The 17,431-nt window shown below is 42.9% G+C and overlaps 3 protein-coding genes across 3 annotated transcripts; 2 read left to right on the top strand and 1 right to left on the bottom strand.

The window, feature by feature from the left end:
- Nucleotides 1-7,393: 7,393 nt before the first annotated feature.
- On the top strand, nucleotides 7,394-11,170 carry CLUP02_18021 (fungal specific transcription factor; the record flags this gene model as incomplete). The annotated part of the gene is made up of 7 exons (XM_049296925.1): nucleotides 7,394-7,795; nucleotides 8,180-8,262; nucleotides 8,341-8,946; nucleotides 9,019-9,128; nucleotides 9,182-9,883; nucleotides 10,004-10,103; nucleotides 10,804-11,170. The coding sequence occupies 7 exons, from the start codon at nucleotides 7,394-7,396 to the stop codon at nucleotides 11,168-11,170; spliced, it is 2,370 nt and encodes a 789-aa protein (XP_049138149.1).
- A 1,258-nt stretch (nucleotides 11,171-12,428) lies between these two features.
- On the top strand, nucleotides 12,429-14,910 carry CLUP02_18020 (uncharacterized protein; the record flags this gene model as incomplete). The annotated part of the gene is made up of 3 exons (XM_049296924.1): nucleotides 12,429-12,513; nucleotides 12,583-14,033; nucleotides 14,095-14,910. 3 exons carry the CDS (start codon nucleotides 12,429-12,431, stop codon nucleotides 14,908-14,910), a joined length of 2,352 nt encoding a protein of 783 aa, XP_049138148.1.
- A 658-nt stretch (nucleotides 14,911-15,568) lies between these two features.
- Nucleotides 15,569-16,789, bottom strand: CLUP02_18019 (uncharacterized protein; the record flags this gene model as incomplete). Its single annotated transcript, XM_049296923.1, has 1 exon — nucleotides 15,569-16,789. One exon carries the CDS (start codon nucleotides 16,787-16,789, stop codon nucleotides 15,569-15,571), a length of 1,221 nt encoding a protein of 406 aa, XP_049138147.1.
- Between the last annotated feature and the right edge of the window lie 642 nt (nucleotides 16,790-17,431).

Genomic DNA, 17,431 nt, shown 5'->3' with positions numbered 1-17,431 from the left:
TTTATTTTTAAAAATCTTAAACTAAAGTTTAGGTTAGAGAGAATAATAAGAATAGCTATATTAATATAGTTACTCTTATTACTTTTATAAAAAAGTACTATTTTTTCAAACTAATTAAAAAATAAAATAGTAATACTTATATAAGAGCGACGCTTATATATTAATTTATAACGCCTATATATTAATTCTTATTATAAAATAGTTTAATAATACTCTTTAGCTTATTATATAAGTTATTAAAATTAATAGAAAATGAATAACTAGCCTTATTTAATAATATAAATAAAGCTATTTATAATAAGAAATATAAAGTTCTTAAATAAACTTACTATCCTATTTATTTTTATAATAAAACTCTTTTTTAAGTTTATTATTTTTTTAAACCGTAGTTTTTTATTATATTTAAAATAATAAATCCTTTTCCCCTTTTTTAAATAAAACCCTAAACTTATTGATTCTTAATAACTTAGAGTTAATAATAAATACTTTTTTTAATTAAGTTAATACTTTTACTAAGGTTGATAGCTTTAGTATTATAAAATATTATAAATATAAGTAAAATAAGAAGAATATTTAGTATATATTTTAATATAATTAATATAAATATCCTAAGCCTAGTTATAATATAGGTCTAAAGTGATAGAGATTTAAAAATATAATTATAAATAAAAGTTAATTATTAAGGCTAAGGTTAAAGGATATTAGTTATTATAATAATATAAAGATCTTTAATATAGCTAATATAACTATAGGCCTAGCTTTAAAATATTTATATACCCTTTTTATTATAAACTTACTTAGCTAGTTAAGGATATTATTAAAATTATAAGCTAATAAGTTAGGATTTAAGTACGTAATATATATATTATTATTTAAAAATAGTTCTTAAAGTCCTTATTTACTTAATAAGATATTTATAATACTAGGGCTTATATAAACTAAAAAGAATTAGTTAAATACTCGCTAACTATAGTATTAATTAAGCTATTTAATAAGTAAAATATCATATACGTAATAAAATAAGTAAATAACGAGCTGAACCGCTTTATTAGCCTTATTTAGACCTTTTTTCATTATTTTTAAATATAAAAGCGATTCCTTAAGGTAATTAGCTTTAATAAATAGGTTTATTTAAGAACCCTACGTTTCTTATTATAAATAGCTTTACTTATATTATTAAATAAAGCTAGTTATTAACTTTTTATTAATTTTAATAACTTATATAATAAGCTAAAGAATATTTTTAAACTATTTAATAATAAGCTAAGTAAGTTATTAAGATTTATTAAAAAAAGGAGAGGGACTAGGCTTTAGTAATATTTAAAAAAGGGTAGTATACTAAGTAATTTATATCCTTTTTAAAAAAGTAATATATAAAATAGAATATAAACTATTTAAACCTTTTATTAAAAAAGGGAGGACTATGTACTAATAAGAATCAAAAAATAATAAAAAGTTAAAAAATATTAGTTTTATTAAGGAATTTCTAATTAAAATAAAGAGTTAGTTTTATTTTAATATATTAATATAAATAGTAAAATAATAGTCACGTTCTTTATAATAGTTTTAATAAAATATTATTTATTAAGTTACTATATATATAGGGATCGCTAATTTTATAAAACTAATTAATATTAATATAGTTTTGATTTAAAATAAGAAACGATAGTATATTATTATTATTAAAGTGTTAATATTTTATAAAATAATTTTAATTATTTAAGCTATTAAATTAAGCTCGGTAATATAAACTCGGTACGTAAGCTATTAAAAGAGCTATTTTATAATATATAAACTAATATAGCTTTAAGAAAAAGAGGATATAAGACGTATTAAGTCGATAATAACTTCGTAATAAAGCTTTTTTAAAATATAATTATATAAAAAAGATTATAAAAAGGGATAAGTACTTTAAAAAATAGTAATAGAATCTAAGTATATTAATAATAAATTTTTAAACTAATTAGAAATAGAGAATATTATACGTCCCTAAGAGCTATACGTCCGTATTATTTCGTTATATATCCTTATTAATTCTTATTAATAATAAATTCTTAGACTTATTAAAAATAAAAAATATTATATATCCTTAAAAGCTATATATCTGTATTAATTCGTTATACGTCCTTATTAATTCTTATTATAAATATAAAAAGATATATAAAGGGTCCCCTAACTTTTAATAAAAAGAAATATATAATATAAAATTTAGCTACTTATATAAGTTAATATTAAAAGGTTTTATATATTTTAAAATAAGTATAACTCGCTTTTTAAATAAGTAATAAAAAGTTAAGAATTATTTTAATTAGTAATTAAGTATAAAACGTAATATATTTAGCTTTTTTAATACGTAATATATAATACGGCCCTAACGGATTACTTTATTAAAAGAATAATTTCTCTTATTATTAATACTTAAAAAAACCTATAAAACATTCTTATTTATAATTTAATAAAATATTATAAATATTAATTTATACTTTATATTAATATTATAAAAGAAATATTTTAAATTATTTAAATAAGAATAAAGTTAAAAAAGAAATAAATATAAAAATATTTTAAGAGCTTTTATTTTACTAGCTTATTTCCTACTCCTATTTTCGTTAATTAAGTATTATCTTTACCTCTATTGCTCTATTTAAGCGATTTTGTTTTATAATAAACTTATACTCTTTATAGGCTTAGTTTATTAAAAACTCGCGCTCTTTACGTTCTTATTTAAGCTTAAACTCCTATTCTTTTCGTTTTTTATCCTCTTAGATCTTATTGATTTTTAATTATTATTTTTTAAATATAAAATATTTTACGCTTATTTGTATTTATAATTAAATAGCTTATTTTTATAAACCGTTATAAAATATTAGGGAACTCGGGGGGTTTTAATTTTTATTTAGTAAAAAAAGTACTTTAGAAAATAAAATACTTACTCTACGTTAAGACCGAGTATTATTAAAATTATTATAATTATTAAAACTAAAGTTATTAAAGTTCTTATTTTAAGAACTACTCTATCAATTAATAACTAAATTTTTATAAGTTCTTTATTAAGTACGAGATAATTCTCTAATATTAGTTTATAAACTCTTAGCCCGATCTTTTACTTTTTCTTTTAGTTTAATAGTTAATAAGTATTTATTAAAACGTATTTTAAATATATTTTAATATTATATTAAATATTAAAGACGGCCTATAATATTAATATTTTAATATAAAGTTATAATATACTTATAACGCGTTACGAAATCTTATAATATTAAATTTCAATCTTAATTACGAGTATTATTAAAATTAGTTAATATTTATAATAGCTAATTATTAATATTTATTTATTAATTATAGTAAATAGAGGGAGATACTAGCTAGTCTAAATATATAAAACTAAGTAAAAGATCTTAACTATATTTATATTATTAAGTATTAAAAGCTAGTTTTCTAAAGAAAACCTTAGTTATTTTATTATAGAACCCGGTTATAATATATAGTTCTTATTTATACTTTACTTACTTAGTATATTACGGAAAGTTTTTTATAAAATAATAAGTTATTATTAATTAAGCGAGGTATTAATAAGAAATATTTTAGAAATATTTTAAAAACGTTTTCCCCTTTTAAAATATTTCTAAAATATTTTTATTATAAGCTATATATAGTAAGATATAATATTTATAATAAATTATATTATATAGCTCGTTATAGTTGGGTACTATTTAATATTTTAAGAAAGATATTAATATGTTATAAGTAGAGTTTATATTACGAGAATAATTTTCGCTTAAGAGTTCTTTAATACCTCTTTTAAAATATACGTAATATAAGCGTATATAGTTTTAAACTTACGTAAGCTATATTTATTAAGGGTTAAACTTTTTAATAAGGTATCTACTTAAGCCCTTAATTATTATATTTATTTAATTTAAAGTAACTCTAAGAAGGCCGGTTCTATAAACGTATTTTTATTAAACCTAAACTTAATACTTTCGCTCTAAAATATTAAATATAGCTCGAAATATATAGTAATATATATTTATAGTTTTAGTATTTATATAGACCCGTATAAGAGGTAGAGCTTTATAGGTAATATATTAGTAATTTTAGAATAAAAGTTAAAAAGTATTTTAAAAATATTTTTAATATTATAATATACCTTTTTTACTATTTTAGCTATATTAGCCCTAGATAATTTCTTACTAACTTATACCCTTTATATATTTATAGTTTATATTAATTATAAATAATTTTATATTATCGAACTTTTATTATTCTGCTTATTTTTAAAAAAAGTAAATAACTATATAGTTAGTATTAAATTAGTACGTATACTAGATATATTATATACTTATTATAATATTAAAATAGCTATTTTTTTATATTTATAAAAAAACTTACGTATATTCGCTTATTTACTTCTCTTTATTATTATAATATAAGAACTAAGGTCTAACTTCCCCTAGGAAATAAAAGAATTTATTATTTATAAATAATATATTATAAAAAGTCTATTTTTATAAAGTTTTAATAAATATTTATAATTATTTACCCCTTATTTTTAGCTAGGAATTCTTAGAGTTAAGGAGATCGAAAAAAGGCGTTTAGACTCGTACTTAGTTTATTAATCCTCTAGAGAACTTAAAAAATGCTTTAAATAATAGCTTTTAGAGTTTTATTTAGTAATAATAGAAGATAGTTATATTTATTATAAAACGTTAAAATAATAAATAGTATTATCTTAATATCTTTTAGAATAAAGTATTAATATTTAATAAAATATTTTATTATTTTAAGTTTAGGTAGTAATTTAAAATAAGTTTTATTTAGTTAGTAATAACTTAGCCTTATCCTTTAATAAAATATTTAATAAGCTTATTATAAATAGGACGTTTTTAATAATTCGATATAAATATATAGTATTTTTAACCCCTTTTTTTTATAAATTACGTATCCGTTTTATTTATAATTACTTTAATATATTATATATAATGTTTTTAATCTAATAAAATTAAATAAAAGTAGTGATTTATAAGTCTTTATAAAAGATGCGAATTTTAATATAATAAGATCTATTACTAAAGATTAATAAGCTCTTATTAAGTTTTTTATAAGTTATTTATATTATCTTATTAAATAATTTTATATATATACTATATTATGTCTTTTTTAATTTAAGGAAGTATGTTATATTTTATTTTTAATATATAATACCTTTTTTAAACTTAGCGTGTGCGGTATAAATAGTACTTTATTTAAAAAGAAAACGATTAGAAATATTCTCGAAACGTTTCTAAAACGGTTTTAAAATGTTTTTTAGATAACCGGACTTACTTAATAATCTTTTTTATAATATTAAATATCTTAACTCTATTTTATAGTATATTATACTTTTTAACGAGGTTTTTTAAAATAATTATATAATAAAAGTCGTTATAGGGTATATATAAATAGGCTTTGCTACTTTAATAAGTATAATAATATTACGTTATAAGTATATCTCCTAGAATAATACTAGTTATTAAAAAATTAATAATACCTCGTCGAGTATTATATTAAATTTACTATTCTTTAATAATTCCTAATATTAAGAAATAGAAAGTTAAATATACTATGTTTTATAGCCGCTCGATTTCTTTTATAAATAAGGCTTTAATTAAGATAATAAGTATAACTCTATTATTAATAATTAGAGGAAACTTAGGTATACTAGCTATATATTAAAACTATTATATTATAATAATACCTCGGTTATTTTAAGTTTTAGTACGGATATTTAAGTTATTAAAAATAATAATATAATTATTAAAATTATTATTTATAACTTAAATATTATATTAATATTTAATATAAAAGTTTAATTTATATAATACTTACTTATTTAATTAACTCTTTATAAATAGGAGCTCGATATTTATAAAAATTAGGATATAAAGTAAATACGCTATTATAATCTAAATTCTTTTAAATGTTTTATAATAAATTAAATTTGCTTTATTAAGGTAAAGGTATTAAGATAATATTATTATTATATATAATAAATAAGTCTTACGGAAATAATTCTATAGAGTCGGTTATAATAAGTAAATTTTAGTATAATTAAGAGGAGATATAATTAAGAAATATTTCTAAAATAATTTAGTAAAACGTAAAGTAATATATTCTTTTATTATATAAAACTCGTAATATTTAAACTAGTAGTAAAGCGATTATATAGTAAAATATTTCTAGCCCTTAATTAGCTAAAAATTTACCTAGGGATCTATTAATAACTAAGTACTTATTATTATATACGGGTCTCTTACCTTGACTAGGGGGGGTTATTATTAGTTTATCGAATTACTCTTATCGATTGCGGATTTCCCTCCGTAAGTGAATTGGTCATCCATCGTGTTGGATCATGGAACCTGGGAACCGGTACTAGGTAATGGAACTGGTTCAAGACGTTCAAGGCAAGGCTTTACGTTGATGAAGCAGTTGATACTAATAGGAACTTTGGCTGCTCAATCTCATGACCTGGATTAGCTCGTCGGATACCTAGTGAACGGCGTTTCCCCTCTTTTCTTCGAGTGCCCTTGTTCATTTGTTGGAGAGAGAGAGAGAGAGAGAGAGAGAGAGAGACGTTCCGCCGTGTCGCTCCCGGCCAAGTCCCCCAGTCCCGGCCAGGCTGAGAGTCCCAAAGAGTTTCCCCCCCATTCCCAATTCCCGCCGCGTTCCGCACGTTCTCTCCCTTTCCCTTTTGTTTCCCTCCTTATTCCCATCGCAATCTCCCCCCTTCGTTGTGTGTGACGCCGCCGCCGCCGCACCGCATTTCACACTGCCTCTATCACCTGTTTATTCCCAGCGCAACACCGCGCAAACACACACATCCCTCCGGCCTTTTTGAGCACCGGCGACGCCGATACCGACACGGATCAAATCACTATACTTTTGCCGGGAAACTTTGCGCAAAGCCCGCCGCCGCCGCGCCGAGTTGTTGCTCATCCACTCCGTCTGTCCTCCGCTTCTTCAAATCTTGGCCTTTATTCCCGGCGGAAACGCAGGCACCGCATTGGAAAGCTCTCAATCAACCCGGCCGGTTGCGACGTCCGGGCAATCTAATTGTTCGAATCGGTCACAGTGTCTAATTATCCCGTGAACTCTCTTACGACGCTCCGCCCGGACAGTCACCCGCCGGCTCAATTGAGCTTCTTTCGGTGAAGCATCGCTGTGGGCGTGCCGCAAGCGGGAACAAGCAGCGGGAATTGATTCGACTGCCTGTTCACTCATCTTCGCGGCGCCATTGACAGTCGACATCAAATCGGTCTTGGCACCGGCCGCTCATCTAACAAGGTAATTCAATCGTTGATTCACACCTTCAAGTCGTTCAATTGAGACGCGCTCAACGTTCCCACCGCCCGTCATGGCGCCCAAAATTCATCTCCCACCTCCCCAGCCGCAACCCTTCACGCCGAGCTCGGCCTCGACAGCCTACGCATCGCCAGTACCAGAACATGGGCCTCTACCATCACTCACTCATCCACAAAACGGAGGAGTAGCAGCTGTCGCACTCTCACCGACGACATCAGCGGCATCGGGACCGTCGTACTCGACGCCCGTCGCGCGGCAGCAAACGGCGACACCGAAAAGCTACGGCAATGGCAGCGGCAACGGCAACGAAACTCATCACCAACACCCGGATGAGAGCGTCGACGGCAACTCGGCTAGCCCCGATGACGGCGGCGACAAGGGCCCTGCGAGGAAGAAGCAGAAGCGGAATAAGCCTACGTTGTCGTGCTTTGAGTGCGTTGAGCGCAAGACCAAGGTAGGTTTCATTCATTTTTGTATCTCACTGTCTGCCTTTTTGCTATCTGTGCTTCATGCCTTGTTCTTCTCGTTCCGTGTTTTCACCTCATCTGATTTCTCATCATTGCGTGCTTATTACCCCCACACTCAATCGTGTCGTTGGTTCGAGTGTACCAATGCGACTAAAGTTCAATGTCATATCGAGAGGTCTTCTTGATCATTGGGCACATAATGCTACCTGCACGACGTTGTTGGGGATACGATATTCGATGCTCTCGGGTTTGACACATGACATGCACACGATGTAAACCACGTCGTACTAAGTGCTGTTGCTCTCAAAGTCAAAGCAGCAGGCCTGTCAAATCCACCAAGTCAAGCCAAAATTATGCTAACACGCACGCAGTGTGACCGAGGTCGACCCAACTGCCTAGCATGTATCAAACGCCAGACGGAATGCCAATATGCAGCCGTGGCCACGATACTCGAGTAAGCACACTCACAGCCCTCGCGACTGTTGTCGAGACCCTCGGAACACAACTAACAAGAGAGCAGAGAAACAACAAGATCCCTCGCCAACGGCCGCCGCATGACAAAACCCCCGAAACCAAAAGGCCCAGGCGACATCTCCACCATCCCAAACGTAGCAGACAGAGGCCTCATCGAAGGCCGCGGCTTCACCTCCCGCGGCTCCGTCGGCTCCGTCGCCTTCTCCTCCTCCACGGGCCTCCTCTCCAACGTACCCTACTCCTTGCCCACGGCCAGCAACGTCTTCGGCATCGGCTCCGAGCACCCCTTTGCCAACTACTGGACCTGCGAGGGCGGCCTGCCCGAGGTCATCTCCGTCCTGCCCGAGAAAGTCCAGGCCGACATCCTGCTGGCGCAGTACTTTGAGTGCGTCGACCCGGTCTACCCCATGATCCACCGGCAGACCTTTTACGCCGACTATGAGCACTTTTGGAGCCTCAGCGCCGAGGAGAAGAACCGCGTCGATGCGGCGTTTGTGGGGCTCATCTTTGTGATGCTCGCGCTGGGCACGCAGTTTGTGACGTCGAGTTCGCCAAACGATGCGAAGCAGACGGCGGAGTTTTACGCGTCGGCGAGTAACCAGGCGCTGCGCATGTTTTCGTACTTGAGTGCTGCTTCGTTGCGCTCTATCCAGTCCATGGTGTTGTAAGTGAGCCCCCTTTTTGCGTGAAATCTGCGTGTAGCCATCTTGAGAAAAGTTGATACTGACTGGACCAGGTTGACGTACTTCCTGATCAACGACAACCACGCCTCGGACGGGTGGGCGTTTGCCGGCATACTCATCCGGCAGGCCTACGCAATGGGTCTACATCGTGACCCCAATATTGGTACGAACATTCAAATCACTACCAAAGAGCACCAAAACCTAACACCATCACAGTAACCCCCGACGCCCCCATCTTCGAAAAGCAGCAACGCCGCAAACTCTGGCAAGCCGTCCTCCTCCAAGACACCTTCCTCACGGTCCTCCTCTCCCTCCCCCCGTCCGCGACCCACACCGACGTCTCCGTCGAAGACCTCGTCGACGACGGCTCCGCCATCGCCTCCTCGGACCCGACAGACATCGCCTACATCCGCGGCTCCTGGACCCTCGCCAACCTCGTCCAGGAAACGATCTGCTCCCCGCGCTCTCTAGACCTCCCCATCTGCGCCACCGTCCGCCACAAGTCCAAACTCATCGCCGACTTCCGCTGCGTCTACCGCTCTTTCCCGGACGTCTTCCGCTCCTGGGACGCCGAGAGCCTCGCGAGCCTCGCGCGGACGAACAAGCGCGTCGTGAGGCAGACGCTGTTCCTGACGAGCAATTACCACCACAACATCATGCTCGTGTACGCGTCCGAGAGCGCAGAGTGTCCTTCGAATACGCGGGGCACGCTGGAGGCGGCGCACGAGGCGATCACGTCCTTCTTTCTGCTGTTTGACATCTTTGAGCTCGAGGCGAGGGTGTGGTGGGTTTTCAACCACCGCGCGTTCCTCGAGGCGCTGTGTATCGGGAGCGTGCTGCGGGAGATGGGCAAGGACCCTGTCGCGGCGGAGGAGGCGGATCGGGATCCGTTGTTCCAGAGGGCTAGGAGCGACATTGGTGAGTTGTTTTACCCCCCTTATTCTATCTTTTTTCTCTTTTTCGTTTCCGTCATTGTGTGATTTGTGGTTTCTCACTCCCTGGCTTCATGTCCACTGTGTGCTAATCAACGTGATGCAGCAAAAATGATCAAGATCATGGTGTTGATGGGCGAGGGCGAGCAAGGGTCCGACGTGGCGCGGGCCCGTGTGCAAGTGTTGAAGGACCTCCTGCCACCCTTGTAAGACGTCGGTGCCGGTATGATTGCTTGTTCATGCTCTCTAGGTTATGGCGGGGTCTGTTCTACGGTTTTACCTGTCAATCTAGGGGGCAGAACCGCAGAGTTGCGATTGTTTCGCAGATCACTTGATTCCCTGGTTGGGGGGGGGGGGCGAAAGAGTCCGAGAGCCATGTTACATACATGCAACTCTTATTGCGTAGTAGTTGACGCGTGGATGGGTGGGATTGTTGACTACACATTTTGTTTCTTGGGTGGTCAGTGGTGTAAAGCTTGGGCCTCGAGGAGTTGCGTGGTCTTTGTCCAGGCTTGTTTTGTTCTGTTTGTTGGTTCGTCTCGTACATCTATCTCCCTTACCGGCCCTGCATGCGTATCCGTAGGTTAAACCAACCATTTAGCAGTCTACGGCGGGGGGTTGGCCGGGGAGAACGGAGGAAGGGGGGCGTATCCGGCATATTCATCCATCTTTCGTAACATTACAAGATACGGACGGGTATTCCCACATTCGGGCGTTCTCACGGGACATGCTTGTAGGTTTACGTTGGAAAGAGACTACCTTAGTGTATTGCTTAATCATAGGCGAACGAGCCTTCTTTCCTCTTCATCAGGTTCCTCTCCTCCCCCTTCTCTCTGCATCTGGTCTGGTCTCTTTGAGCCCCCGAACTTTGTCGTACCACATGTTCCACGCCGTCGTCATTTAAAGGTGGATGGCCTCGTGGCCATTGATTCGGCTATCAGTCGCGCAGGACCCGCGCGCCCACGGCGGCAACGAGGACGGACAGTCTGTGACATGCCAAAATGGGTCGGCTGTAATGCGCATGGCCACCCATTTCCGTCCGTTCTACTGCGTAGGTGGCATGGGTGCAAATAGCTCCACCCGATCGTGGACCGAGGGACCGAAAATAATCAAACAACCCCAAGGCAAAGGACCAGAAGCGGCGTGGCCGTCCAGGAAGTCGGGAAGCAAAAAATGCGCGTCCAGCAGAGGTGCAGCGCAGCAGTGCCGGATTCCCATGAGTTCATCGCTTCATCGCCTCGACGGTGGAGACCCCGTCACCTCGGAAGACTAGCGCCGCCCCCCACGTTCCGGTGCTTAGCCCGTGGTTCGGGATCCACCCGACACTGCGGTTTGCCCAACAGTGAGAACAGCAGGGACCAACAGCAGAGGCCAGTCTCACAGCAAGCGGGACACTGCAGCAGTCTCTGCACATTCTGATAGTCTAGGAGTCTAGCTGCAGTGTATCCGTACTACGTAGTCAGCAGGGCGGCAACACCATATACTACCTTTCTTGGTACTAGTGTTGGTGTTGTGTTCGGTCGAGAAGAAACAGGAGCAGAAATAATTCCCAGGGCCATCGCATCAACCCCACCAGTCCGGTGCTTAGCTAACATGCGCTGGTTCCCATTGGCTCTTTGAGAAAGTGGACCCCGGCGCGGGACTGGCAGTTCGGAGTGCACGAGCCAAGCATCAAGTACGTACCTGACCAAATTCGAGGGACTCGTCAGCTCATCGACGCTGATTGGCCACCACCGGTCCAGCGGCGCCGAGAGGATTGCGCAGCTCACGCAGCCCCAATCTACGCAGCGCAGGTTGGCAGGTGCGAGTGTCCCTGAATGTGCCCACTTGCCTCTTTGCTCTCACTGTCAGTGTACTTCGTACCTTACCTTCGAGGGAAGGGACGCGCAGTCCCTCGACACTGCCTCTCTCCTTCCCTGGGTGTGTTTGTTTCCATCTTTTGCCATCCTTCAAGTTTCATTCTTTCTCTTTTCTCATTCCTTCCTCACCAAATCTCAGTTCATCACTTTTCACTCTCCGTGGAAAGTGTGAATACCTTCCATTCGTTCTTTTTTTCCATAATTGTTTCGTTTTCACTAAGGAGGGGGTTTTGTAAGTGTGGGTGTGAGAGAGTGAGACATCATCGACGGTGTAAGACGACTGGACTAGCAACAAATAAGTTGGCACACCGAACCAACGCACACCACCAGCCAATACACGACTCGACAACTCACATATCTACTACGTACACCTACCCAGGCAGTCATTTATCACCTTACCCTGCCGTCCACTCTCCGTCATTCCTTCACCCTTCACTCCTCGTCAACCCGACCTACCCTAACTCAACTCAACGCATCACAACAACAAAAGGACGACTAAAAGGACGACTGACGACAAGGACCCATTTAGTCCAGGCAGAGGGATTTCTCAAATACGAACATTTGGGGATTTGTAACCTACTTGGACAAGCAAGGGGTTGACGACCGTTGAGTCTCAACGAGGGTAAACCTCATATCCCATCCAACAACCAAACATCCCTCAAACCGCCCATCATGCGTGGCTTGGCGCAGGCTCTCCTGCTCGCGCCGGCCCTCGTCGGCGCTGCTCCGTCCAAGATTGGTATGGAAAAGGCCACCGGTATGTATTCTCCTCTCATCTCCCATTCCGCAGTCTCATCGTCATTTCATCATGACTAATATCTTCCAGATGCCTCACCATCAACCTTTGTCACCTTTGACATCCCACCGGGCTTCAACGAGGACCAGACCAAGCCCTACGTTAGTTCATCCCCTGACCATCCGAAGCATCTCAAACCTAACACATCACAGACCCTCCACTTGGAAGTCCTCGAGGCCCCTTCCCCCTGCGCCTACCCTAACATCAAGATAAACGACAACGCCCTCTCCCAGGGCGGTCACACTCTCGGCCGCGGCACCTTTGCCGGCGACCACGACGGGTCGACCTTTATCGCCTCCTGGTCCGCAACCTGCGCCGGCGACGAGCAGCTCCTCCGCTTCACCCTCGAGTCCCTCTCCGGCCGCACCCTCGCCTCCGATCTCGCCTTCGTTGCTCGCTTCCGCCAGACCGCCCCCGCCGCCATCATCGAGGTCGCCGGCAACGTTCGCACTTCGGACGTCCACCCGCCTCCGCCCTCCCAGACGCTCCCCGAGTTCGAGGGACACCCTCCCCGCCCGGGCGACGACGAGGATGGACTCCTCGAGGATCCTCCTTTCCCCCCGCCACCTCACCACCATGTTGGCAACCACCCGGACAACCACCCCGGCGAGCAGGGACAGCGTCCTCCTCACCATCGCCCCGGCCACGACGACGACGACCACCGCCGCCCTCACCACCCCGAGGAGCACCCCGAGATCGATGAAAAGGTCCTGGCGGAGCTTGACGACCTCGAGTGCATGCGCCATCAGCTCCACGCCTTGAAGCACGCCATCCACGAGAAGGAATCCCGCCTCGCCCAAGAACACGGCATCTTCCCTCCCAGCCACCGCGGCTTCCGCTCCTGCGACTCCTTGAAGTGCGTAATCGACACCCTCATGCACCGCGTCCGCGGAGGTGGTGGCCCCGGCTTCCACGGCAAGGGCCGTCACCCCGGAGGCAGAAGAGAAGGCCACCACCACGACCGTCGTCCCCACGGTCCTCCCCCTTCGTGCCCAGGCTTCCCCTTCCCCGGACACGGCGGCAACCACACCAAGGGAAACCACACCGAGCCCCCGCCACCTGGTCCCCCTCCTCCAGGCTTCTGCCACTGCCTGCCGCCCCCTCCCGAGGGTCCTCCCGATGGACCCCCCGAGGATGCCCCTGAGCCTCCCCCGAGAGGACCTCACCACGGCCCTCCTCCCCCGCCGTTCGACGAGCCTCCTCATGGACCTCCTCACGACCACCACGGCCCACCGCCGCCTCCTCCCTTTGACGGACCTCACGGACACCACGGCGGTCCTCCTCCTCCTCCCCCGCCTCCTCATGATGGTCCCGGTTCCCACGGTCACCACGGCCCTCCTCCTCCTCCCTTCGATGGCCCTCACCACGGCGGTCCTCCCGGTCCCCCGGGCCCTCCGCCCCCGGGACCCCCTCCCGACTTTGAGCATGAGCACCCCCTTGACCACGAAGGCGACCACCGCGGCCCTCACGGTCACCACGGCGTAAGTCCATCCCCCATTCTCCCCTCTTCACAAGACCAGCAAAGACTAACACTCCCAACAGCCCCCGGGATTCCCCCCTCCTCCCCCAGGCCCTCACGGCGGCCCGCACGGAGGCCCTCATGGACCCCCTCACGGGCCCCCTCACCTCCCCCTCCCCGCCAAAATCTCCGTCGCGGTCCTCCTCTTCATCGGAATCCTGGCCCTCCTCCGCGCCGGCATCCTCTCCCGCTCCTCCTCTAGATCCTCCCGCCACAGCGGCGAGTCCCGCGCAGAGCGCCGCGAACGCAAGAACTCCCGCCGCGCCCTCCGCCGCGACTACCGCGAAGCCCGCAAGGAAGCCTTCAAGGCCACCCTCACAGACTTCTGGTCCCGCATGTTCACCACCGCCGGCACCACGGCAGGGGACGAGGAGAAGCAGGCGTTCATGAGCAGCCGGCCCTCCATTTCCGAGTCTGAGAGGGACTTTGAGACGATGGAGAGCATGACGGATGAGATTACCGAGTTCCGTAACGCTGCTACCCTTGTTTCGGAGATGGTTGCTGCTGAGGAGCGGAGGCAGAGGATGAGGGAGCAGGAGCAGCAGCAGCAGCAGCAGCAGCAGCAGCAACAGCAGCAGATGCCGTGCCAGCACCAGCACCACCTCATGCCCTCCCACTTCCAGCGCCCCGCCATCATCACCCCTCCCTCCCCGACGACTGCGTTCGCGGAGTACATGGGCGACGACGTGCTCCCCGCCTACGACGAGCACGCCGCGCCGTCGGTGATCGTCTCGGACGGGTTCAGCAGCTACACGCCCGGGTCCAGCGACTATACCCCCAGCGCGGGGTCGGATACGGCGTCCAACATTGATGATGTCCTGGGAGAGACCAAGAACTAGACTCCTATAGAGTAGTCTTGTCTTTTGTCCGAGCATGTAGAGAAGGAGAGGGGATGTATATGGAGTGCAGTGAAAAGAGAGTCGGTTTTTTTTTGAGTATAAAACATTGATATTTAGTAGAGATATCCCGCATCTATATCACATCTATTTTTTTTTCTCTCTTACGCGTTTTTATTTGTTCCTTTTTTGCTATGTATATATTTACTATCTAGGTGGGCGGCGTTTATTGGCCCGCGGGCTAAACAGGAGCAGTGTCGTGGATTGTATGAGTGTCGATATAGATACTCATAGCCATTAAGAGATGAAGAGATAATCACGATTAACAAGAACTGATTCGAACACATCAAGTATCTAACCAAGAGTGCAAAGTAAAGCAATCATCAGTGAGCGAAATCCATGCCGTCATCCCAAAGTCCGTGGCCGTTGAAAATCGCTGGTGATAAAGAGGGAGAAGGGAATCGTGAGGTTTCGCGTGTGTGGTTATTGGATATAAATGCATTAGATGCGCAATCTACGGGTGAGTGTGGAAGTTGTTGTGACTGCGATATTCGTGCTGCCTTGTTCGACGTCTATCATAGGCACATTATGAACATTTTTTACTGCCCATCACGGAGAGGTATTTGGCATCATGGTAGTATTTCTGGATCTTGTACCCCCGTCAACCAAAGATGAACTCCCGGTAGTTCTTCCCTATGCGTTCCACCCCCTCTTGTAATGTCCACTTCTTAATCTCGCACACCTTTCTGTACATCTCCTCTAGCCTGGCATCCATCTCTTCACCGGCGATGTGTAGGTCACTCTCAACCAGAATGCTATTATCGGGACACGCTTGGAGAACCTCAGCAATCTTATCAGCACCAGCTTTGGTACCCATATTGATGGCCGAAGAAAAGGAAAAGAACATGCGTGCGGGTATGGCTGGGTTAGTATACTGCTTCAGCATCTCAGCAGGTCCAGAGTACGAATGGAGGCATATCCGCGGCGGATACGGCTTCAGCGGGATATCTTTCCTTCCAAACTCATCCTCTTCAAACTCGTCCTCGGAATCAAAGTCCTCGGCTCCTTCGGCAACGAGGCGACGCTTCTTCTTGCTGACGACCTCCTTCTCGTGACCCTTCCACAGCGAAGAGAGGGTATCATGGAGAACACCGTGGGCTTGGACGCCGTGGACACTCACAGGACGGCCAAGCTCACCGGCGAGGGCCAGCTGAGCTTTCAGCACGGCAACCTGGTGGGGCATCTTGACATGTTGAGGCGCCAAACGACGCCCCTCGCGACCACCTGGGGTAAGGGCCTGGTGACGAGAGGACTCGTCGGCGTCCGTTCGTCCTTGGGGCAGGCGAAAGGCCTTGTCGAGACCAACCTCGCCGACTAGAGCCAGGGGGTGATGTTGGAGACGGGCCCGGGTATCGGCTAAAAAGGCCGACAAAGAACGCGGGGTGGGCAGGGCGTCGAGAAAGTCGGGGTCTTCAGGGGCGGGGGCTAGCACGGCCTGGTAATGGCGCTTCTTTGCGTCTGGCTGGCCCTCATGGTACGTCCTCTCAGTCTCGGGCACGGTGTCATCGAACAGCTGGTAGGAGAACCACGGATGCCAGCCAAAGGAGGGAATCAGATGGCCCTGAGACAGCTCGTACTTTGACTGCACACCGTGGGACGCAGCAACCTCAGCAACGAGGGCCTGGTCTTGGCTCCGGGTGGCCATGACGGTTAGGGTCGAGGCGCGCATACTGGGTATAGCCTCGATGGTGGACATGGTGTCCGTGGGGTGGCAATGAGCATCGTAAATGCCAGATTCCCAGGGGAAGGGGTCTGATGAAGTCGAGACAGAGGTGACGACAGTGGAGCGGGTAAGCTCCTCACCGTCGTGTTGGCCACACATAACGGTGTTTGACTGGCGGATGGTCGGTGCTTGGCCTGGCCTCGAGCTGGTGGTGTATCCGTACTGCGTTGAGCTTTACGGGCAAGCGGGAATGACGGTGATCGCCGAGCCTCAAACAGAAAGAGACGGCTGTGGCTCAAAGGAGAGGTATAACACGATAGGTAGATGGTTTGACTATCGCTACCTCCAACCGGTGAACTGCACCCCGGAACCTTTCACTATCTTTGGTCGTCTTGCAAACGCAAATGAGTGGCCAGGAACGGGACGACTGGAGCTATGGGATTGGGTGACGGTTGCAAGCAGGGACCGCGGTGCGCTGGGACGGTCTTGGACGGCGGCGGAGGGGTTGCGAATACGACGGCGTGGACGAATACCTCGAAGCACGTTCAGGGCGCAGGGGAGACGGCGGTGGTGTAAACAGAACGCTGGCCGAGGTGCCGGAGATGGATACCCGTCGACTGAGAAGTGCAAAGAGCCGCAGAGAGACTGTCACACTGGCGCAAAGGTGATGATGTGCGGTGATGTGATATTTTTGGAGTGGAGCATCTCGATGTTGTCGACATCAAAGGGCGCGATGATGCTGTGGCAGTGACAAGCAGAAACGCGGGGCAGCAGCCTCTGAGCCTCGGAGAGCAGGCAGAT

The sequence above is a fragment of the Colletotrichum lupini genome, chromosome 10, assembly GCF_023278565.1.
Source record: "Colletotrichum lupini chromosome 10, complete sequence".
In the NCBI taxonomy this organism is placed as follows: Eukaryota; Fungi; Ascomycota; class Sordariomycetes; order Glomerellales; family Glomerellaceae; genus Colletotrichum; species Colletotrichum lupini.
The sequence above is the reverse complement of the archived record's forward strand: the minus strand, read 5'-3'. Positions and strand labels throughout refer to the sequence as shown.